Source organism: Harmonia axyridis, chromosome 2 (assembly GCF_914767665.1).
Source record: "Harmonia axyridis chromosome 2, icHarAxyr1.1, whole genome shotgun sequence".
Lineage (NCBI taxonomy): Eukaryota > Metazoa > Arthropoda > Insecta > Coleoptera > Coccinellidae > Harmonia > Harmonia axyridis.
This window is the reverse complement of record NC_059502.1, coordinates 38,174,687-38,199,479: the sequence shown is the minus strand read 5'-3', so window position 1 is coordinate 38,199,479 and position 24,793 is coordinate 38,174,687. Positions and strand designations below refer to the sequence as shown.

The window sequence follows — 24,793 nt, the reverse complement described above, 5'->3', positions numbered from 1 at the left end:
AGGTTCATCGAATGCTTTCAAATACCTATAGTGAGAACGATATTGGTGGAAGAACGTACCAACGATATTGTTTATGTCTAGGTTTAGTTATTTTCTGATACATCTGTAAAATGGCTTGTTCCGTTTGAATAAATGAATAAATAAATATAAGAGTGGTCTCAACGCTTCAAGAATGGTGATTTTGATGTCGAAGACCAGCAGTGCGGTGGAAGAGAGAAGTTTTTTGAAGATGCAGAATTGGAGGCAATAATTGATAAAGACTCATGTCAAACGCAACAATAATTGTAGGATCAATAGGAGTGACACTAAAAGCCATTTCAGAACGCCTTAAAGTCATAGGAATGACTCAGAAACAAGGAAATTGGGTGCGGTACGAGTTGAAGCCGCGAGGTGTTTGAGCGGCGTTTATTTACTTGTGAACAGCTGCTTGCAAGACAAAGACGAAAGAGGTTTCTGCATCGGATTGGGACTGGAGACGAAAAATGGGTTCATTACGATAATCCCAAGCGCATAAAATCATGAGGATATCCCGACCATGCTTCCACATCGACGGCCAAACCGAATATTCACGGTTCTAAGGTAATGCTCAGTATTTGGTGGGACCAGCTCGGCGTAGTGTATTATGACGGAAAGAATCACAGGCGATCGTTATCGAACGCAATTAATGCGTTTGTACCGAGCATTGAAAAACAAACCGTCGCAATACAACGAGAGAGAAGATTAATTGATTTTACTGCATAAGAATGCTCGACCCCATGTTGCGAAAGTAGTCAAGATATACTTGGAAACGTTAAAATGGGAATTCCTACCCATCAACCCTACCCGACGTATTCTCCAGACGTTGCTCCTACGGACTATCACTTGTTTCGATTTATAGCACACGGCCTGGCTGACCAACACTTCCGATCTTATGAAAAAGTAAAAACTTGGATCGATTCAAAAGATGACCAGTTTTTTCAATTCGTACGCTATCCGAAAGATGGGAGAAAGTAGTGACCAGGGATAGGCAATACTTTGAATTATAAATGTATAACCAGTTTTTCACAATAAAGCCTCGAATTTCGCAAAAAAAGTTGTACCCTTATGTATTTGTTGCATTATAATACCATTATTTACTTATCAGGGTTTCAACCATTCAGGTAGAAATTTTAAAAAAATTAGATTGTTTGATATGAAAAAAAGAAGACAATTGGCAACTACATCACAAAATCTAATTTGGTCTTCAAAACTTTGAACACTTTGAAAACCTTGTAAGCGTCCTCGTCAACATCAATGTCCCTATGAATGTTCAGGAGGACAAAATACTCCATAAAAATGGAAGCAAACTACTAAATATGTCGTTTTCCACTGGATCTTGTCATCTGAATCTTATTATTATGCTCTATGATAGAAAAACTTTATTCAAATCAACAGAATTTTCCCACACCAAAATATCACAGCAATATATATCGATATTTTACCCTAACATATTTCGATACATTCCGATAGTGTCAGAAAATATCGATACAATATATAGATATCGACAGTTTTCTGACCTTTGGCCATCCCTAGTGTGGATTTGCCGAACGCAGTCAGTAAGCGTAACGATTTCATCATAAACAAAGATTTCTCTATGATCCTAATTGTCTGTCAGACGCATGTCTTAAAATTTTGTTGATATATAAATCGTATATTGTATTCTTTAATAATGAATAAAAAATAACCGATATCAACCAAATTCTCAGATCTCATTTTTCCAGAAATTGCAATTTCTTTCTTTGAAGAATTTGGGAGAAATGAATAATCAACATGTGAGCGTCAGTCTTTCAAGAAAGTTATTCATGCTTATAGGTTTGTAAAAAATTTTTAGAGAATATTGAATGATAATTTAATCCCAACATTAAGATTTCAAATTAGCACATTTCTTCTTTATAGAGACATGTATAAGAATAAGTCCAAATTTAATTGATGATTGGGTGGGAAAAATTGACAAAAAAAGTTTATATTTGTTGCATTCAATGTTTATTTTCAGTTTTGACAAATATTGAATTTACATAATCGTTCGATAAGATCTATGAAAAGACCTACAGTGAGATTTTTGTTTTAGAAATATTCAGTATAGCTGTAATAAACAAACTGAAAAGAGGCAGAATGAATACTAGATCTACATTTCGGATACCCATATCTGATGTTGCATCGTAATATCATATCTAAGTGTAACATCTTTGAGAAATCAGGTTATAAGAAGTCCCTCATTTCCAAGGTTTATCAATAATTTTTCAGCTGAGCAGAATATTATTTTTCTATTCCATATTTTGTAAAGAAAAACAATATAATAGCAACAATTTGAAGGACCTATTGGAAATTCCTGACTAACTAAGGAGTTTTTCAGTATCTGAAGATTGTATTGATGCTATGTTATAGAACGAGACTTGTGGCTCTGGGTTTTACTCAGAAGTGAATTAAATTTATGTCCTATATAGTAAATGAAATTTTGATAGATATAAGTTTCAAAAGATCAACAATTGATCATTGTATTTACATAAATCAAAAAATAACTTGCTTACTATTGTTGCATTGTACGTGGATGACTTTTTTGTTTTAACTAATGTTAATTCTGAATGAATTTTCTGATAGAAAATTTAAGTGAAAATTTTATGATAAAGAAATTAGGGGAAGCTAAAAAATGATTAGGGATGAATATTACTAAAAATTATGAAAAAGGTAGTAAAGCTATCGATAATATTCTTCAAATATGTATTGCAATAATTCAACATGTCTGATTGTGAACATGTGAAAACTAAATTGAATTTTGATTCAACATAAGAGAGTTGTAATCATGAACCATATAAGAAATTAATAGATTTATTAACATCTTTAGCAGTATTAACTAGTCTTGATATAGCATACTCTGTTAATTTCTTGAGTCAATTTAATAACTATCTCATTGTTGAACACTGGAAAAGTGCAAAACTCATTTTAAGATACGAAAATCATTGTTCAATTTTTACTTCAGTCAAAAAGAACTGAGTATTTGAAATCGGTACTAAAATTGTATCGGCCAATACTATTGACCCATATTAGTGGGTTCGATAACTACATTATTTTTATTTTTTCAAATGTAACTTTGGATCTGAATCAATGAATAATTTAATTTTTACCAAAATAAAAAGCAATGAATAAATCAGTAAGATAGTATTTTTAAATGGCCATATAGCACCTATTCCTATAACGATTAAAAGATTGGAAACTTTAGTGAAATAGGTATCTATATGTTTATACGAGTTTAATCATTCATTCATGAAATGGAAAGTTTTAAAGAATAGTTACTTTTTAAAGTATTTTATACCTACATTGAATTGCAGGAAAATTGATACCAATTTCAAAAGTAACTGCCATGTTGGAATTCTTCATATACTGAATGATCCTTCAAATTTTATTTCTGTCGTAACATTTTGACTAGTATTTCAACTGATTTTTTATATGTATATCCTAGTATATATACTTGAAATTATTCGTATGGAAGGTTTCACAACGATTTGACTTATTCATTATAAATTCAACAGCACTGCACTCAAATTCTTCAAGAACGGATTGATCATTTATATTTTTGCACTCTTCTGTCGTAAAAGTGTATATTTTAGATATTCCAAAAACACATGGAAATTTTTGAATGTCATCTGATTAACTTGGCTCTTTTTCCAGTAATAAAGCCAATTGTGAATTATCTATAAGGAGTTTTTCTATCTGTTTAATACATGATCAGAAGAAGCTTCTGTTCTCTTTTGTAGTTCCATCTTCTGTCGCAATAGATTCAAATTCTCACGAAAGAGAATGTAGTTTGTGGAAATAAACGAAAAATTCCTGAAATAAAGTAACATTCATCCAATTCAATGATACAAACACTTAAAACAAACCTGAATTGAGGAAAATGCATTCGATGATATCAATGTTCATTTCCAAATTTTGACAAATATCTATCGAATTTTCGATTCGCCGAAGAATTTGCATTTTATCTGTCGGCATTTATTTAAATATTAAATAACAATTTTGGAAACTGCAAACTTTTTCAAGAACTTTCATATATCGAAATGGAATATTTATTAACATGACACTGACAGTCAAATTGTCCACAGATACCACAGAAATATGGGACTTGAAATGTCAGAATAATCCGAAACACCCCGTATACTCGAAAACCGCGAGGAGAATCGAAAGTTTGCGATTTTCCCCGGGATCTCTTGACGATTTTGAGGGGGGTCTTATTCTTGTCATTTTTGCTCTAGATGGTCCCGTTTGGGCTGTGATTTTACGTTTAAAATTTGACGTAATCTTGCAAGCGGTTTGATATAATATGGATTGAGCGAATTAACAGGTATCAAGTTGAAAAATTCAACATTTTAATTTTTGTTTGTTTGTTCTGTCCAATGTTCTGAAATCTCCAGTAGTTTTATTAGGTTTTAAGGGAATAAAAGAGACCTGCCAGTTTTAGGCGAGTCCTTCCGAAGATTAATTTCTGTTCAAGTTTGTATTATTTTTATGTTAGTAAAATTATAAAAGAGCTTATGCCTTTCAGTTATCTCTAGACCTGTTCCCAAAGAAAAATTCAGTTTAACACTAAGTCCTGTCCCTAGTGCGACAGGCCTTACTCAAACTTTCTCCCTTAATGAAGGAGAAACAATTAATTAACATCTTCAATAAAAGTACCACCCCTTGATCAAAGGAAATCCGCTCTTCCTATGATCACAAGAGGCGGTGGATTAGTACAATACTTCTTTAGTTGTTTCTGCGGGGAGTCTTGAGCAACTCCATAGAGCATGCGAATGTATTGTGGCGGAATTTCTAAATTGGTGCCGTAGGAATAATCTTATGGTGAACATAAATAAAATTCTTTGCGTTAGATTTTAATTAAGAAATAGTGAAGTCGAAGCATTCACCATAAGGTATGGAGATAACCTTGTCACGGCATCAGAGTCGACAAAATTCCTTGGTATCCATGTTGATAAAAATTTAAGATGGACGACTCACATTGACGTCTTATGTAAAACATTGAACAGCTCGTTGATCTTGGATGGCTAAAAGAAATCCTTTCGTTTCTGGATACATCGCACCTGATGTGAGCCAATAGTTCGACGCTTCAATATTGACATGATCCTGGTTCACCTCGTTGAAATTTCGTCCATGTAAGGGCATTTCTCTCCATCTTTGCAGTTTTTCTTGGATTGTCTAGTGGTTTTATAACAATTGCTCCTTGTGCAGTTGTAAAGGTGTTGATTCGTCTGCTTCACACACTACTTTGTAGATCTCTGAAGTGCCTGATTTCTCTTTGAAGTATGTTCGTAGGCATTCAATTTGATCATGGGCAAGTTCCATGATGTCTAGCAGACCTCCTCCTTTATTCCTCAGCAGTGTCGTCCTCTCAATGCTACTTTTCGGATGGTGCTTGTGTGCATTTGTCATCAAGTTTCTCATTTTGCGTTGCAGATTTTCTATATCTGAATTGCTCCAAGGAATTATACCGAAAGAGTTAGAATTGAACATGAATATTTATTGATAGCTCTCGTCATGTTCTTGCTGTTGAGGTTTGTTTTTAAAATTTTTTTGATTCTCTTTATGAACTCAGTTGTTAAGTCTTCCTTCATTTTTTGATGATTTATTCGTGTTTCATTCCTAGGTATTTATAAACATCGTCCGATTATGTGGCGCGGTACCGGCAGTCGAGAGACAACATTATAGAGGTGAAGTAAGGAGATTTTAAATGAAGAGTAAAATAAAATAAAACGTGGTCTAATTTAAAAAATATAGTTTCATACCTATTATAAGAAGGTACAGAACGTTACATGGTGTCAGGTGTTCAAGTTTCCTTCGATAATATCATGGATGGATAGAGATTACCCCAGATCATGAATTTTTCCGGCAACATGTCGAGAAACTGGTCTCTTTGGAAACAGAAATTTCAAATGTACATGTTGGCTGCCAATAAAAATGAAGTTGCTGAACAAATCAAGATAGCAACGCTCCTAAATTTAATAGGTGATGAAGGTGTGGAAATTTACAACACGTTAAAATTACCAATAGAGAAAACCACGTTGAAAGACGTAATGGACGCCATTGAAAAGCATTGTCAACCGAAGAAGAACGTAGTATATGAACGCTATAAATTTTTAAGCTGCAACCAGAAAGAAGGTCAGTCAGTGGGTAGTTATATCACAGAATTAAAGATGACGGTTATGAATTGCGAGTAGGACTTTGAAGAGGAAATCGTACGTGACAAGATAGTGATGGGCATCCTAGATAATAATGTTCGAGATCACCTTCTTCAAACCGAGGTCCTGTCCCTAAGAAAAGCAATTGATGTGTGCCAGATTGCTGAAGTTAGCAGACATCAAACAGATCAGATGGCGACGAAGATAGTGAGCATGAGCACGAGTGTAGATTCCATCAACTCGTCTAAACTATGTAAGATAAGTAATTCAAACTCAAATTTTGTCAGAAATAAAATGAAAAGGAAAATGTTGTTCCTAATCCTTATCATTGTGAAAAATGTAGTACTAAGCATAATGCAGATCAATGTCCAGCTTTTGGTGAAGAATGTTTTTACTGTCATAAGTTAAATCATTTTGAAATAGGATGTTTATTGAAAAAGTCAGGTAATAAACAACAACAACAAAATAAGATCAAAGAAATAATTGCAAAAAGAAATTGCACTCTGTTGAATCCCAAAATGAAGAAAATAGCAATAATTATTTGAATGAAATGTTTATTGATAGTCTCAAACTAACAAATGGTAAAAATGATAATAAATTAATTAACAATGATAAAATATTGACTGAGGTGGTGAGCATTAATGATTTCGATATTTCGTTTAAATTAGATACTGGAGCTGATTGTAATATACTGCCATCAAGGATATTTCTCCAAGCAATGCATTCTGCAACAATTCAAAAATCAAGAGTCAACCTCATTGCCTTTGGTGGTAATGGGATTCCAGTCGAGGGCTCAGTGAAGGTGGGTTGTCGAGTAAGAGGTCAGAAACGCATCTTAACTTTTCACATTGTGGATACAGCTGACAAGCCTATATTAGGTCTAGATAGTTGCCTGGAATATAAGTTAATTAATAAGATTGATTGGCTAGAAAAAAATGTCTCAAATTTTCAATTCATTTCTAAAGATTCAATAATTAAAAGTTTTAAGGATATATTTGAAAATTTAGGTCAATCTCCAGGACAACCATGTAAATTATTTTTGAAAGAAGGGGCTAATCCTGTACTTCATGCTTCTCGTAGAATTCCTAAAAATTTAATACCTAAATTCAAGTCAACAATAGAGTCACTAGAAAGAGCCAATGTAATTTGTAAGGAGACCAATCCTACTGATTGGGTCAATAATATAGTAATCACCGAGAAAAAAGATGGTAAATTGCGGGTGTGTTTAGATCCGAGAGATTTAAATAAGAATTTCTAAAGAGAGCATTTCCAAATTCCTTCACCAGACGAGATATTGACAGATTTAAATGGTAAAAAATATTTTTCAATATTAGATTTGAAAGATTCCTTCTATCAAATAATCTTGGATGAGAGTTCTTCGAAATTATGTACCTTTGCAACCCCATTTGGAAGGTACCGATTCAAACGTCTTCCTTTTGGTATTAATACTGCGGCAGAAATTTGTCAGAGGAAAAATACTGAGATATTTGGCAATATTCTGAATAACGGTATTTATATAGATGATTTAATAATAGCAACAGAAACTGAAAAGGATCATGACTCGAAATTAAAGCAAGTTTTGGAAGCATCTAGGCTTGACGGTATAACATTTAATGCTTATAAATTTCAATTTAAAAAAGTTAAATTGCTAGGATTCGTAGTTTTCAAAAAAGGTATCAAAAAAGATCCTGAAAGAACGGAAGCGATCAGTAAAATGGAAATTCCAAAGAATAAAAAAGAATTATTAAGATTTTTATGTTTAGTGAAATACTTAGGAAAATTTTGTCCAAATTTGTCATCGCTAACAGCACCCTTAAGACAACTAACTCATAAAAATATATTATTTCAGTGGAAAAAAATACACACTGAGACGGTTATGAAAATTAAAGAATTGCTTGTAGAAGCACCTGTTTTGATTCATTATGATGCAACAAAACCATTGAGAATACAATGCGAAGCAAGTCTGGATGGTTTTGGTGCATGTTTATTACAAGAAGGTAAACCAATTGCATATGCCTCCCGCACATTGATCGATGCTGAAAAAAGATATGCCAATATAGAACGTGAGCTTTGCGCTATAGTTTATGCTGTTGAAAAATTTAATTACTTAGTGTAGAGAAGTCATTATAAACACCGATCATAAACCGTTGGTTAACATTTTTAAGAAAGATATCAATAAGATTTCGACAAGGTTACAAAGATTAATGTATAGGTTAATAAAATATAATTTAAGGGTCATAAACTTACCAGGAAAGAAAATGCACATAGCTGATGCTTTGTCACGAGCGAGCATTGTTGATAAATCTGTCACTGAAGTCGAGGATATAACAGTTCATAGTATAACTAAATCATGGTCTAATTTAAAAAATATAGTTTCATACCTATTATAAGAAGGTACAGAACGTTACAGCTAATAGTACGACACTTGTCCAATCCGAATTTCATCCCCACGTCTTTCCAAAAATTTTCCACTAGTTTGACCATATATGGAAGTGGTTTTTGTTGCCTGTTATAAGTTTTAGGTCATCCATGTATAGCAAATGATTGAGTGCAATAGTATTTCCATTTCCTTTGACATTGAAACCTTTTTCAGTAGCATTCAGTTGTTTAGAATTTGGAATCTATTATCAGCAGTTCCTTCGATCCTAGTGCATTCTTGGAACATTGTTTCTGCTGTGCTGTCGTTATATTATTTGTCTCGCAATGTTTGTAGATACGAAATGCTAAATATGATGTGATGATTTTATACAGGGTGGCCACTTTTTCAATGGGATTGTATTGGTAACTTATAAACCATAAGAGTTAGAAGGTCGGTCAAATGGACAAAAAGTTGCATGCATAGAAGCATTATCAAGCAGTTCAAACAAATCGAGATTATCAGGGACGGTTTTCGAGATATCATAAGAAGAGTAAATTATGTCATTTTGATTTTTCTTTTTTTCCCACTTCATTTCAAATATTATAGAAAAATGTTACAGGAATTTTTTATTCGACAGTAAATTATTCTCAATTTGACGTAATCAGATTTCGTATCCAACGTTTCGTACTCTCTGGGCCACCCTCAACCCCATTTTTTTCAATACGGACCTGCATATTTTATGACATTTTTCGAAATAACTTTTAACGCTGAATTCAACGATATATCATACAATGTCATTCAAAGTTGATTTTCAGGAGATTTTGACCCTCATCCGAAATTAATGGTGTGTATGTAAGAAAAAACAAGTCTATTAACGATATCAATGTTCTGACCCAAATTCAATCGAACCCAGAAAAAAAATCGAGAACTGAGGCCAGTGAATGGAATTTTTCAAAAACTGCTCTTAATAAAATAGTCAAGAGACGCGGATACAATGATTTTAAATTTGAATACCAAGCTTTGCAAAAATTATATCGTTATGCTCTCAAAATAAATTTCGATTCTGTAATTTGTTTCAACGGAACAAATGACAAATACAACAATAGTGATACCTCGCGAGAAAATTGAGAATGTTTTGGAAGGTATTCAAGGAGACCAAACAAGCAAATGTATAAGAAGTATGGGTTCCAGAACCGTAAAGTGCATTTTACAAAATGATGGACATTTCGAACACTTACTTCATTAATTTTCATTTACTTTCGAATAATCATTTGATTTTTCTTTCATTAAATGATACTTTCGTTCAATTATTATGAATTGAAATATTTAAATGATTATTATAAAAGAAGAACCAAGAAACCAGTATACTGGTTTCTTGCTTTGATTCTAATATGTTCCATTTAGTTCAAGATGGGTAAGTTGATTTTCTTATCGAAATTTATTGCATATTGCATGTTGTTAATTAAACTAAATGAAGGTAATACAGATCCGACCCGAAGAAAATTGGATAAAAAAAATTTGGTCAAAATCTCCTGAAAATCAACTTTGAATGACATTGTATGATATATCGTTGAATTCAGCGTTAAAAGTTATTTCGAAAAATGTCATAAAATATGCAGGTCCGTATTGAAAAAAATGAGGTTGAGGGTGGCCCAGAGAGAACGAAACGTTGGATACGAAATCTGATTACGTCAAATTGAGGATAATTTACTGTCAAATAAAAAATTCCTGTGACATTTTTTGATGATATTTGAAATGAAGTGGGAAAAAAAGAAAAATCAAAATGACATAATTTACTTTTCTTATGATATCTCGAAAACCGGCCCTGATAATCTCGATTTGTTTGAATTGCTTGATAATGCTTCTATGCATGCAACTTTTTGTCCATTTGACCGACCTTCTAACTCTTATGGTTTATAAGTTACCAATACAATCCCATTGAAAAAGTGGCCACCCTGTATATTGTTGGTAGGCATGTAATTCGTCTGTATTTTGATGGATCCGCTGTGTGTTGCAGATCCTTCGGTAGGAGGTAAGTGGACCCAGTTGTTAAAAATTTGGACATTTTCGTTGGATTACTTATAACACCATTTATGGTTTCAACTAGCCCAGGGCCCCCGCAACCGCGCGTTCAACGCGTGCACCGCACGCGGGCGCCACTCTTAAGGGGCGCCAAAATCTCTTATAGACCGCATGAAAATCCGAAAGGTTTTTGGAAAAGATTTTTTTTATTTTGTCAACAATTCTAAACGTGCAAAGACATCTTTTACACATCCAAACAAGTTCCCGAACGTCACAATCCCTATAAAATAACCTCGGCCACAGATTGCAATTATACGATTCTTTTCGAGTAAACAAATCATAAAAAATCATCCCTTTGTCGGTACGGGATTTCTTTATGGACCACCTCGCACCGGACGGCGGGCACCGATCATCGATGCTCATCGATCATCACTAAAACGCATATGGTACACATAAACAATCATAAATACCGAAGCGATAGCTTTTAGCCAGGGGAATTACTGAAACTTTCGCCACCATCTGTAGGAAAAATACTACATGTTACAGACAATTTCTGAAACTACCAAAATCTGCTTGCTATGCTATAACAGCAGAAACCTATCCAAAGAATAGTTATTTTGTTTCGAAACGTTTAGGGGTTGAGGTCAAGACGCAAAAAATTAAAATACTCAGATAATTGGAGAGATTTGTATTTTGTGTAATTATGGTTTGTTTTACTGTTTCTTGTTGTGATTAAATTAAATTTTATGAAATGGTAAGTACCTATCCACATACAGTATTAGCATTTCTATTAGTCTATAAAATTCGATATTTTTTTTCTGTTTAAAATGGTGCACATCCTAAATTAGCCCATACTATAATATTATTTTTATTTGTAATCCTGAAAAAATTGAATCGACTTTGATATTTTGAATTTGTTACCTGGGGCCACCATCATATTATACTTAATTTTTTTTTTAATATGCACCCTGGATCTGTATTATTTATTTGATGTTCGTAGCCGTTTGACATTCAAAAAAAATTATATTTCACCTTTGCCAAAAATTAATTATTATAACAGGAACAGGGTATGTGCTTCAGATCGGTCTTAACTTATTATTATTTTTTTATTATTAATATTAACTCCGTTTAGGTTTAAAGGCTCGGATTTAAGGTTTAAATTCATAAAAATGAAAACATACGGGTTATTCTCAAAGGGATGGCGCAAAGTAAATCATGGGTGAATGTCCTTACCAATTTTGGATCAAGTTTTTCTTAAATTCTAGGAGCCATACAAGTGAAAACGACCTTCTGATGCAAAATTTCGAGAGCAAAAAAAAGCTAGACTTCAACAAAGGGAGAAGATGGCTGGGAGTATGGAATAATATTTAATAATTATTAATATTAATATTAATATTTTAATATAATATTATGAATAATTTAAAGAAGAATAAATCTCAGGTTTTGAAAACACTGCAGTTTCATTACAAAATTAAAATAAAATGCGGTTTTGATCGAATACTTGAATAAAATAATGAAAATTTTGAAAAATGTATTATGCAACAACTGACAGCATAAAGTTCTCAAGGCATTCAATAAAGGTTGCTGATAGTTTTTTTAACCCTTCTACAAATAAATTCCTAACAAAAACTGAAACATTTTTTGCCGATTATCCTGCGACGTTTTTCTCCACTTTCCCCCCTTAAGGGGCGCCAAAATATTTTCGGCACGCGGGCGTTGATGACCCTTGCGGGGGCCCTGAACTAGCCTGCCGTGTATACACCAAAATTTTTTCAACCAAAAGTTGTGGATTCCATCTGGGACGGGTGATTTCCAATTGTGTGCGTTTTTCAATATTTCATTGATTTCTTCTATGGAAACTGCGTTATGCGGCATGTGTTCTATTCTCTCAGGATTTCTCTCACTTCTTATCCAATAAGCCTGGGAGTTGTAGGGGGTTGATGTAGCAAGTTGATCTGTCCAAAAAATCTCAATATCCTCGACGGTTGGATAACTTCCTGGTGTTGCTGACATATTATTGTTTCTCATTCTATAGAATCTTCTTTCGGGGTTTTCAAAAATCATATAATCCTATCACGCTGACGATCCATTATTATATTCACCATTTTTTGTAGTTTTCTAGACGGCGAACCTTTTGCAAATTGGGTGAGCCTCCCAATATCTTTTGCCAATGTGGTTTATTTTGTTGTTATTCTCTAGCTGGGTGCTGACTTTTAGGTTTTGGCTTCACACCTAGCACTGTTGCAATCGAAAATGCTGCACAGTATATAATGAGGTGTAAGATTCGAGATTATTGTAGTCAGAAAGGTACTTAGGTATAATCTCCTTGGTCATGACCAGAAGATGGGATAGTTTCTTGGATGTCCTCAATCTTGGCAGAATCGGTCGTCTCAATGGATCTGTGCCCTCAAAATCTACAACGCATCTATTCATTGTGGCAGATAATCGCTCCAGTAGTTCTCTTTGGTCTTTTTCTGGATTTTCGACGGGTGGAGAATATATATTCCGTCTTTGAGCATCACTTATTGCTATCACATCTGCGTTGTTTTGTTCCTCAGAGTTCATTTGTGCATTGATGTTGTGTTGATTTTCAGCACAATCGTAGTTTTCTTCAATTGTCGTTTCGTTGTTAGTGAGGTGCCTATTCTGTAGCCTCAGTTGGACTTAATTTTTTATGGTGTTAAGTCTCTCATCGGGAACAAGTTTATTTCTCAATATGACCCGGTATTGGTCGGCTACTCTTTGCTCAGAAACATGGAGTTCGGGATAATTTCTGTGGAATTCTGCAAATAAGTTTAACTGGTAGCCTATTTTATCCTCTTCCATATAAGTCACTTCATAGTATATGCGCATGATCGTTTCATTCATCGAACTTGTCCATGTCATGCGTCTTCTTGGTAGACCTGCTTATGTGAGTGCTGGTTGGGGATCCTGCGCAGCACCTTCAGCGGTCGGAGAAACTCGTGTTATTCTTTTCCTAGAATGTTGAGATTGTGGATGCGTAGCATTTTGTTCGACAGACGCCCGTCTCCTTAGCACTCTGTCACCGTCGTCCCGCATAGTGTCATTTTCAGCGCTGGCTCTAGACACGCCCTGACGAGGCAGCGGTTCTATATTCTTCCGTGTCGTGGTGGAGAGGGCCTTTGATCGCTTTTTACGATACGCAGAGCTACGGTGGGAGGATTCTTGAGCTGTTTTTCACATGGCTTCGTCCGTTACCCTGGACAATTACCCTTCGACAGGTTTCAGCTTTCCGGGTCAGGGAGCTCCTGGAATCTGCGGTGGACAGGAGTCGATTCAACTCTCCTGATAGGTGAATCGCTAGGGATTCACCTACCGCTACCTACCTTATTATTATTTTTATTACTATTATTATTAACATATGCCTGGCTGGGTGCCCTCTACACATTCAACAAATCTCATTTCACCAGAACAATCACAAATATATTCCCACTATTTACACTTTACAAACACTGTTTCATATTTATTTCTTCAAACTCTTTCAAATTTTTGATAGACTTTATAGTCTGAAGACAACTTTCCGGGTGTGACATTTATAGTTAAACTGAAACAACAATTTCTTCATTAGCTTTCATAAATTTTATAGTAATTCGAAGATGGATGAAGACATATTCAGTTATTCAAATGTATATCGAGCTATTCCAAGTGAATACTCATCAATCTTTTGTTGCAAAATCACTATTTCTAATATGTGTGAAAAACAATTCATTCAACTCAATAATTTGAGTAGGCATCTGAGTAAACATAAGCGAATTGATTATGTGGAATGAAATTCAAAAAAAGTGATAATTTCAAAAAAAACATTTCTATGAAGTTACGAATACCTGAAAATGATATTTTCAATTTTGAAAAGAGTATGCTGGAATGATGTTTTCACTTTCATTATAATGAATCATTGGGTTCATATGTAGTGTTGCATTTAGCCCAGATCCATCCAGGGTGAAAATATTAATATTGTGAGTTCGTTCACCAGAAATTTTGTTTATCGGCAGTTTTTATAGTTGATTTTCTCGACTTAGATCAGTTCTTGTTTATACTACCCTGATTATCATATCAGTCTAGTCCACGCATCTGCTGTCGACTAAAGCATTACATATACCTCAAGACGTCTTAATCAAAGAATGGCCGTTAATGAAGATTTATCGAGATTTTTAAGAAATGAGTTTGCCAAGCAAACTGCTGCTCTAAAGGAAGAACTGGCGAAGGTAAAAGAAGAGATTAAGCAAGTAGGAGTGACCACGGGAATAAGATTGGAGCCGTGTGAAGAAAGAATATCCAAGGTGGAAGGTGAAATTCTTGTTCTCAAGAGAAGTGCTTTGAAGAACAACGTTATCATTTCTGGATTGGAGTTGGACGACTCAGATTTGTTGCATTCTGTTGTCTCTCAACTCAACTCGCTTCTAGGCGTGAATTTGAGGGACATTGGGATAAACAATATTTATCGACTGGGAAGGAACAAACCGGTGGTAAAAGTGGAGTTCGTGTCGTTTTTGGCAAGGTCTAGACTTCTTAACAATCGTCGTAAATTGAAGGGTGCTCAAATTTATCTGAACGAGGATCTTTGTGAAGAGGATCGTGGTGACTTCAGAATCCTTAGACAGCAACTGAATCTGGCCAAATCGAAAAATTATAAAACGTATATTAAGTCGAAGTGCCTATTTGTAAACGGGAAAAAATTCACCGTAGATCAACTAAAGAAACAAATAGATTCAGATTGTTTACTCTCAGCTGAAAAAAATTGAAATCCCCAGCCTGCTAGAAGTTCAGAATTAACATCAAGTGCGCCAAACGGTTCAGTCCCTATAGCTCGGTATAAGGCAATGTCAACTGAGCACGAACACTTAGAAATAGAAGAGGACTCGAGACTCAAGAAGGAGATTGCGTCTATCAATCAGGTGCTTCATAAGGCTAAAGACTGGGAGGAACTGGGTAGAACGAGGTCACAGTCACAGTCTTCGGGAAGTGTTAGGAAGGAACAGAGAGTGATCAACCCCGGGAATAAGATCAAGAAAGGTGACTAGGACGATAAGTTGAGTTTTATGTTTTTTTTCTTTCTACCTATTAACTTTTCTCTTAAATATTTCTACGTTCGATTGATTGATTTTGGTTTTTTTTTTTAGCTAGTTCCTTGTTGTGAATTGATAAGCTATTTTTTGTTGTTTCAATATGGATCAATTTTTAAGAGATTTTGAGGTGGAAGTATACCGGTCTGGGTATCTAGATTAGTTGGTTGATTAAAACAATTTTGATGTATCAAAAAAGATCAGAATAATGCATAACAATATGAGAAGAATAGAGAAAAATATCGATGAATTTAAATTACTGCTTAGAACTTACCCTGAGGACTTTCATGTAATATTGACGGAAACGTTCACAATTTCAGACCTGAATTCTTATAGGATCAGAGGATATACTTGTTTATATAACAATGGAAATTACAACAGAAATGACGGTGTTATCATGTATGTTCGAGAAGGTCTACAGTTCAGTAAGAAAATAGTATCTATTGGAGGGATAAAAGTTTTAGAAGTAGATATAGAGTTGATGGGAAAGACAGTTAAGGTAACTGGAGTTTATCGTTCGCCACATTTGTGTCAGAGAATATTTAATAGGGATTTATTGGAGTATATTGAGAATTCGGGAAGATGGGATTACCATGTTATTGTGGGAGACATGAACGTTAACTTGTTATCAACCGGTGAACTTGTTGAAGAATATAAGAGTTTATTCAGTTCATTCGGATATAGTTCTTATATAAATGATGTGACCAGACCTTCTAGTGGTAGTTGTTTAGATCATATCTTTCTTGGACGTCGTGAACCCACTGAAGATAAGAATAATGCATTCATCCTTCGTTTAAATGTTACCGATCACTATGCGATATTGTTGTGCCTGGATATTGAAAGAATATAAGGGGAAAAGGCTCATAAATATAAAAATTAAGTTGATTATGACAAATTGAAGGAAGATCTTGGAAAAATAAATTGAGGTAATATGATTAAAATAAAAGTGTAAACTCTTTTGCAGAAGAATTTATTAATTCATTAATTTATTATATAGAAAAGAACACAACAAATGTTAGATAATCATGTAAAAAATCAGGTAAGAAGGACTAGATTACACCAGGCCTTTTGAAAGCCATAAATGTAGGATCCAGTCTATTGTTCCCTGTAAATAATTGAGATGGTCAACCGGATGCTTAGTCTCTTCAAGTGCCAAGGGCATGACAAATTCAATGAATTTACAGGGAACGAATGGTTATTGTACATAATGCACAAAGGATGTTTTATTCTTCGGGGTGTCGAAGAAATGTGTCAGGTCGGTGGTAAAACTTAAGAGATTTATTGGGGGGTTGATAAGGTTCGAAGACAATACGGTCATGCCACATGTGTTTCATCTTTTTTTTCTCAGGCTCTAGTCCTTCTAGAATATTCGGAATCGACAGAGAGCACAGTCAAGATTAAGCCGAAGACGGGAACAGTTAAGATTAAACCAAAGACGGGTACAGACGGTACAGTTTAACTCAAATCAAAGACGAGACAAGTTCGGTCGGTCAACTTAAGACGTAAGACGAAAAGACGGTTCGCGGACTAGATTAAGACGAGTCGCGAACAAGTTAAAGACGAGACGACCGAAATCTTGAAGTACGACGAAGACGTTTCGAGTAATCGATTAAACGTGTTAGAGACGAAATTCAGTACCGTAGTGGGAAACTTGTAATTAAGACGTAATTAAGATCTTCCCAATACCGAGTTTGTACTGTATAATTGTGGCTTTGTAAATAGATGTGAATAATTGAAAAGAGTTTGATTATTACAAATCCAACAAAGTCACGGAGAAAAGACGAAAGGTCAGGTAATCGAATCATACCTCTAGACGATCGATTAACCAAGCCTACATAAATGTCAAAAATATTAAAGACCCACTTAATGGAAGATTGAAGATGCAATATGCAAAATATCGAAATGTATTACAAAAGTTAATTAAGACTGCAAAAAAAGATCATATGAATAGCTTTGTAACAGAGAACACTTCAAAGGCGAGATCTCTCTGGTTGTATGTCGATGATTTCTGCGGAAAAACTAGGCCTAAAACAGAAATAGATTCAGTTAAAAGTTCTGATGGACAGTTACTAACATCAAAAAAAGAAATGGTGGAGGAATTCGGAATTTATTTCAGTGAAATAGGAAAACGACTGACGGAAAACATAGATGAAGTTCCAGAAAAAGAGGAGGGAGAACGTTATTGTGATAATACACTTTTTCTGATTACAACTTCTGAAGATGAAGTGAGAGGAATGATAAGGAAATTAAAAAATGGTGGAGATCCGGGAAATGACGGTATCAGAACTGAACTTATAAAAAATATTCAAGATGAAATAATAGAACCTATAATGTTACTTGCAAATCTGTGTTTTGAGACGGCTGAATTCCCGAACATTTTCAAGGTGGGTGTGATCAAACCATTATTCAAGTCGGGAGATAAAACCATTTTATCAAATTATAGATCAATCTGCTTAACATCTAATTTGTCTAAAATAGTGGAAACATTATTGAAGGTGCGTATTGTTAATTTTTTGGAGAAGAATAAAATTTTGTCTGATAATCAATACGGCTTCAGGAAGGGCAAATCTACACAGGATGCAATAAAAAATGTAGTAGAGAAAATTTACCAATGGTTGGATGGAAACAAGGTGGGTCTGTGCGTATTTATCGAACTTGCAAAGGCCTTCGACACCGTATCGCACAAAAAACTATTGCGAAAACTTTACCTCAATGGCTTTCGGGGAAAAGCTCTCAAATTAATGAAAAGCTATTTGTCAGATAGGACCCAATTTGTGAAGATAGATGAACATGCGAGTAAAGGGAAAGCTGTTGAATATGGGGTTCCACAGGGGACAGTATTGGGACCAATTTTGTTCATCAAATACATGAACAGCTTATTACTAATGAAGAGAAAAGGAGAGATTATCAGTTTTGCAGATGACACTATCATAATGTACGAAGATAGTACCTGGAAAAACTGAAACAAGAAGCAGAGGGAGATCTTTCAATCATAAAGCAATGGTTCAGAGAGAATAGATTAACAATAAATTCGCAGAAAACAAAATACTTACCATTTGTTGCTTACCAATCAGGTCTTCCACATATGGGCAATTTGGAAGTTGACAACGAAACATCAATTCCCGAAGCTGAATATATAAAATATCTAGGAGTTACAATTGATCGACAACTAAAATGAGACAAGCATATAGATATCTTGGTGATCAAACTGAGATGTTTACTTACCAAGTTAAGAAATCTCAGCAAGGACTTGGATACAAAAAGCTTGATGGTATACTCAGCTTTATGTCATTCCCAAATAGGATATGGGATAATAGGTTGGGGTGGAGCGTATAGTTGTCATGTAAGGAGGGTTGAGGTGATCCAGAAATGGTTGCTACGAATTATCTACGGAAAGCCTCTTCTGTATCCATCAGACGAATTGTCATGAATCCCCACCAATTATTTGTACAGCAGAAATTAAATGGCATAAGCGAACAAAAAATTCAACTCCAACTAACTGAGTGTGAATATGAAACACGGAACAAGACGAATCAATACCTTACTCCAAAAGCAGGAAAACGTATAGGCCAAAGATGCTTTGCCTATCTGGCCCCAAGAATTTATACCGCTGTTCCAAAAAAATTGAAAAACATCAGAACACTCATTAAGAAGAAAACAAGAATGAAGAATTGGGTAATTGACAAGGGCAGAAGATATTTTAATTTAATAATAAATCCCCAATAACGCTCACCATTTGTCGCTCATTTTTGCTAGAAGGGGAATGAATAAATTACTTACCAAATGCAACCTTCCTCCATATAAATATGTTGATAAAACTTGAAATAGAGAATGATCTTTTTGATGCAGTATTATTTAATGACCGAGTAGCTGATAGTGGACCTGACCGAATGAGTGCGCCCCTGAGTTTATGATATATTATTGTAATGGGCACTTATCTGTGATCATTACTGTGCTATTGAGTTTTTGTTGATTTTTATATTTTTATTGAAATATGTTAAAAGAAATTGATCTTGATTCGTGAATTTATTCGAATACTGGCTACTGCGTTATATTTTGATTATTTAGAAGTCACGTACAGGCTCACGCCTCTGTGATTATATGTATGTTTATACCCTGTAGCTTACAGAATAAACCATTTTATTATTATTATTATATTCCTAATACTATCATAGAGTGCTAGGTCATATACACAGAGGACTGATACAGCAAAAAAAAAAACAAAGCTTCGAGCAGCTCGTATAGTAGACAGCTCCAGTACAAACAGCCGACAGCTATAATACAGCTAGCAGACAGCTTCAACAAAGCTCTAGACAGCTCCCTTAAACGTAGCACGTAATACAGCAGCAGACAAGTAACAGGTTTAATACTCCAAGTATTATACAGGGTGTTTCATTGGGAAACAGAAATACTTCACAGGTCAATCAAGTTGGTTTGCAAACAACGCCTTTTCAGAAAAATTTTCAGCTGGTATACAATAGGTTTGGCCGAAATGAGTCATTCAAAAAGACTTCCACATTATACATATTACTATTCATTTTCAAATATCCAACTGAATTAACAACACAAAAAGTTTTCAAGTCCTGATTTTTCTCTAACCCACAATATTTCGGAAATCTGACGTTTTTGCGGAAAAATGAATGAAAAAACTCCCTCTTGAATTCCGGTCGATTTACACCTGTTTAATATATAGCCAAAACTCTAAAGTCCTATCTCCTCATTTTCAGAACCCTTCTACCTATTATTGATTTATATTTCCTGCAACCATTTGATCATTTTCTATCCCTTTCATACTTTATCGAAATTATTGGAATAAAAATTTACACTTACTCATCTGTGAAAAGAAGAGCAACACATCAAGAGAAAATTTCGTAAAGGAATGAAAGTCAGGTCAGATCTTTCAGATATTTATACCTTCTTGAATGGATGTAATTTTGATCCATGAAAAAATGTGATCAATATAATCCATAAATTTTTCAACCACATTACATTTCATTATATGAATTCACATGTAGAAATGACCAAAAGTGGGCCAGTACTCTCCCAGCCTATCTGCTAATGATGAGAGAATTCATCGATAAAATTGATTTTTTCATGGAATTTGAGTGCACTTTTGGTTCAGTGTATCAATTGAAATGAAATATAAGAGCTCCAGAACATTTATTACTCCCTCAACAACGGTACCACATAAAGTGCTGTAATTCCTCTTAAAATGAATATATGGGAATCAATAAAAATGGAAATGTTCAGAAAATATGAGGCAACGTCTCAAAGTAAGTAAACGATTCACTCCACAGGGCGTTATGGATGAACGTTCAAGTTAACTGTTTTTCTTCGCTCCTATATACAGGGTGTCCTGTAAAGACCACGTCAAACCGAGGGAGAATGTAGATCAAAGGATAACCCACCTGCTATTACAAAATTCCCATTATAAAACTCTTACCGTTTTCGAGACAGTTTTTTTTTTGAAAATAGTGAATTTTTGCTCCTTTCAATAGTTTTGCCCTCACGGTTGGTACAATTTTACATCTTCCTGGTTAATTTTTTCGGTAACATATTGCTGAAGAATGATTTCAACGTTTACATCAAAATCATCCTCCGAAAATTTTAAAGGGGGGCTATGAAAAATATTTTTATTGGAAATTTTGGTAGTAGATTATTTTGTTCATGAAGTTTAGCCCATCGTAGTTGAAAAAAATTTACCGAGCTACTGCTGCACATTACACCAATGAATTGTCTATTTTATAGTGATTTCAAAGAGGTATCATACATGTCATTTGTTATTCAAAGAAAAAAGATATGGCTGTTTTTATCCAAATGGGTACGTTTCTGACAAAATCAAGTTTGTCAATTCTGTTAAGAAATCTTCGATGTTGCATTACTTAGTGAACAATGGCAATTGTTTACGTCCGAAAATATTACTCGCATAATTATTCACCTCAACTAAATTAAATTTTGCCGGCAAATTTTGGAAAACATCATGCAGATCCAGATTTTTTTAATAGGATCATTTGGAGCGACGAGTCTTCCTGTACCAATGATGGGTACAAGAAGACCTAAATCCTCTGGACTTTTAATATTGGGGCTGCCCAAAAGACAAAGTATACGCAACACCCATACGTGATGAAGCCGAATTGCGGATGCGTTCTCTCAATTCGGCTTCATCACGTATGGGTTTGCGTATAATGCACAAAATTTCACCTTCTCTTCCAATCTACCGGTGGGGATGAGTACTATTTGTGGCGGCTTCTCATAAAGCTCCACATAGCAACAATAAAACACAGCATTCTGTAGCCTAGACGTTAAGAGGTAGACTCACTCACCGAGATGCGACAAGGTGCCGGGTTCGAGTCCCGGCGGCTCCCGATAATAATAAATTCCCCAAGCGTCTGTGACACGGCACACACAAATATACCAAAGTCACACTGATGAGTCCGGTGTGTGTGCCAGGGACGAAACTCATAAGTAGGCATACGTGAAATCCTGCATTGGTGACCCCGACGTGATGGCGGAAAGCTGCGGCGTTTGAGCGCAGAGGCGACTCACTGCCCCGCTCAACGTTACGGCTACTGGGGTGTCCATCGGACACTAGAGCCGATGGCACGCTGAGCCTCGTGTTTCCGTCGTCACAGCACGCAAGCCCGATGTGATGGGAATGGCCGTCTTAGCGATGTGTACCGGAAAGCAGAAGGTTGATGCGTAGCTCCCATATATCTGCAATTTCCAACGAAACTCTAGACGCCCATTCCCATGACGTGCAATACGTGCTCCTTGGTCTGCCGCGGTATAGCGGACTTGAATAGGCGGCATTCACCGTCCGCACGATGCCGCGAGGTGCAGCTCTGATTAGGCGGCAATCACCCGACTGCACCGATGACCTCGTAACACGCATAAAGTTTCGTTCCTCCGTCACTGGGGAGGGAGTCATGTGGCGGCTTCTCATAAAGCTCCACATAGCAACAATAAAACACAGCATTCGGTAGCCTAGACGTTAAGAGGTAGACTCACTCACCGAGATGCGACAAGGTGCCGGGTTCGAGTCCCGGCGGCTCCCGATAATAATAAATTCCCCAAGCGTCTGTGACACGGCACACACAAATATACCAAAGTCACACTGATGAGTCCGGTGTGTGTGCCAGGGACGAAACGCATAAGTAGGCATACGTGAAATCCTACATATTCAAATGTGCGGTAACTTCGAGTCCGTAATTTACTGGGCAGCCATCATGTTGAAACCACAGACTACGTCGCAGCGCCAGTGGCACATCTTCCAATAAAATGGGCAGCTGGTTGGTTAAAAATTCCAAATAATTGTTTGCGTTCAGTGATGGCGGCAGTTCGATCGGGCCCAAAATTGCACCATTAAATATTCCAGTCCAATAATTGATCTTGAATCGATATTGTGATTTATCTTCTGTCACCTCGTGTGGATTTATGATATTCCTGCTATGCAAATGGAGATTCTTGTACCCATCCTTGGAACAGGAAGACTCGCCTCTCCAAATGATCTTATTAAAAAAATCTGGATCTGCATGATGTTTTCCAAAATTTGCCCGCAAAATTCAATTTCGTTGATGTGAATAATTATGCGAGTAATATTTTCGCACGTAAACAATTGCCATTGTTCACTAAGTAATGCAACATCGAAGATTTCTCAACAGAATTGACAAACTTGATTTTGTCAGAAACGTACCCATTCGGATAAAAACAGCCATATCTTTTTTCTTTGAATAACAAATGACTTGTGTGATACCTCTTCAAAATTACTATAAAATAGACAATTTATTGGTGTAATGTGCAGCAGTAGCTCGGTAAATATTTTTCCACTACGATGGGCTAAACTTCATGAACAAAATAATCCACTACCAAAATTTCCAATAAAAATATTTTTCATAGCCCCCCTTTAAAATTTTCGGAGGATGCTTTTGATGTAAACATTGAAATCATTCTTCAGCAATATTAAACTGAAAAAATTAACCAGAAAGATGTAAAATTGTACCAACCGTAAGGGCAAAACTATTGAAAGGAGCAAAAATTCATTATTTTCAACAAAACAAAATATCTCGAAAACGGTAAGACTTTTATAATGGGAATTTTGTCATAGCAGGTGGGTTATCCTTTGATCTACATTCTCCCTCGGTTTGACTTGGTCTTTACGGGACACCCTGTATAACAAAAAAAAATAATTGGGTACGGCAGTTATTTATGAACAGTTATTTTTCCGAGGAGACTTCAATGTAAAAAAAAATCATATAATTCACCGAAGGAATCAAAAGAAAATGAACTGTTAAACTTCGTTGGGATTTTGTCCTTTCTCTTTATTTTGCCGGTGTGTATATCATTCAATCTGGAACGGTGTGTTTATCGTTTCAATTTTATGATAAGATTGAATGATATACACACCGGCAAAATATTATCCAATAGGATAATCTTCTTGTCCGTCAAATGGCCTAATACTATCCTCTACGTCTCGAAATGTCAATGAAATCTTTCTGTTTTCATAATTTTCTGTCTATTGAATTTGTCATGCCTTGAAGAATTTTTCTCGTCATCAGTGTTTTCCGTCTCGTCAATTTTCATCATCTCTCTCCGATTCGTTGGATTCCTCTTCTAAATTTCCATCATCTACTTCGTCATCATTTTGTTCAAAGCCATATACGAATTTTATTAAAAATGAGCATATATACGATCGATAATTTTGTCATCAGTTCCACTATAATTCAAGCCAAGCATATTGGAAACGGTTATCAGGTCTGAGAATTTAAGTTGTTAATAAACGTTTTGTACTTTCGTCAAGTGTTTCTCTGAGTTTCTGTCTCACCCAAAACCCAAAAATTTACGTAGCGCTCTACGGACCTCATGCGGTTCGCCATCATCACCGAAACAAATAAAATGCAATGGTTTGACAGCAGATAATTTAGAATTGGATATTTGGTTTTCAATAATTGTAATATCGCCCAAAGTTGACATTTTCAATAAAAGTACTGAAAATTCAAATGAATGAAAATCAAAACATAAAACTAACTCGATTATGCTATCTCAACTTGAATCTATCAAAAATGATAGCGAACGTTAAATGGCTGTATATTCTCACAGAATAAATCCAATATATAAAATAATCACAAATATCGACAATATTCAAA

At 35.2% G+C, this 24,793-nt stretch overlaps 1 protein-coding gene across 11 annotated transcripts in view; it reads right to left on the bottom strand.

Moving 5' to 3' along the window:
- LOC123672359 (glutamate receptor ionotropic, kainate 2-like) overlaps positions 1 to 24,793 on the bottom strand; it is a 528,220-nt gene that overhangs the window by 118,797 nt on the left and 384,630 nt on the right. The window contains exon 14 of one of the 11 annotated variants that reach the window (XM_045606450.1): positions 6,808 to 7,077. The exons of the other annotated variants lie outside the window; for them this stretch is intronic. Within the exon in view, the coding sequence (XP_045462406.1) occupies positions 7,066 to 7,077 (12 nt within the window). The 3' untranslated portion in view covers positions 6,808 to 7,065. Of the gene's footprint in view, positions 1 to 6,807; positions 7,078 to 24,793 lie in introns of those variants that run through there. 11 annotated transcript variants of the gene reach the window in all.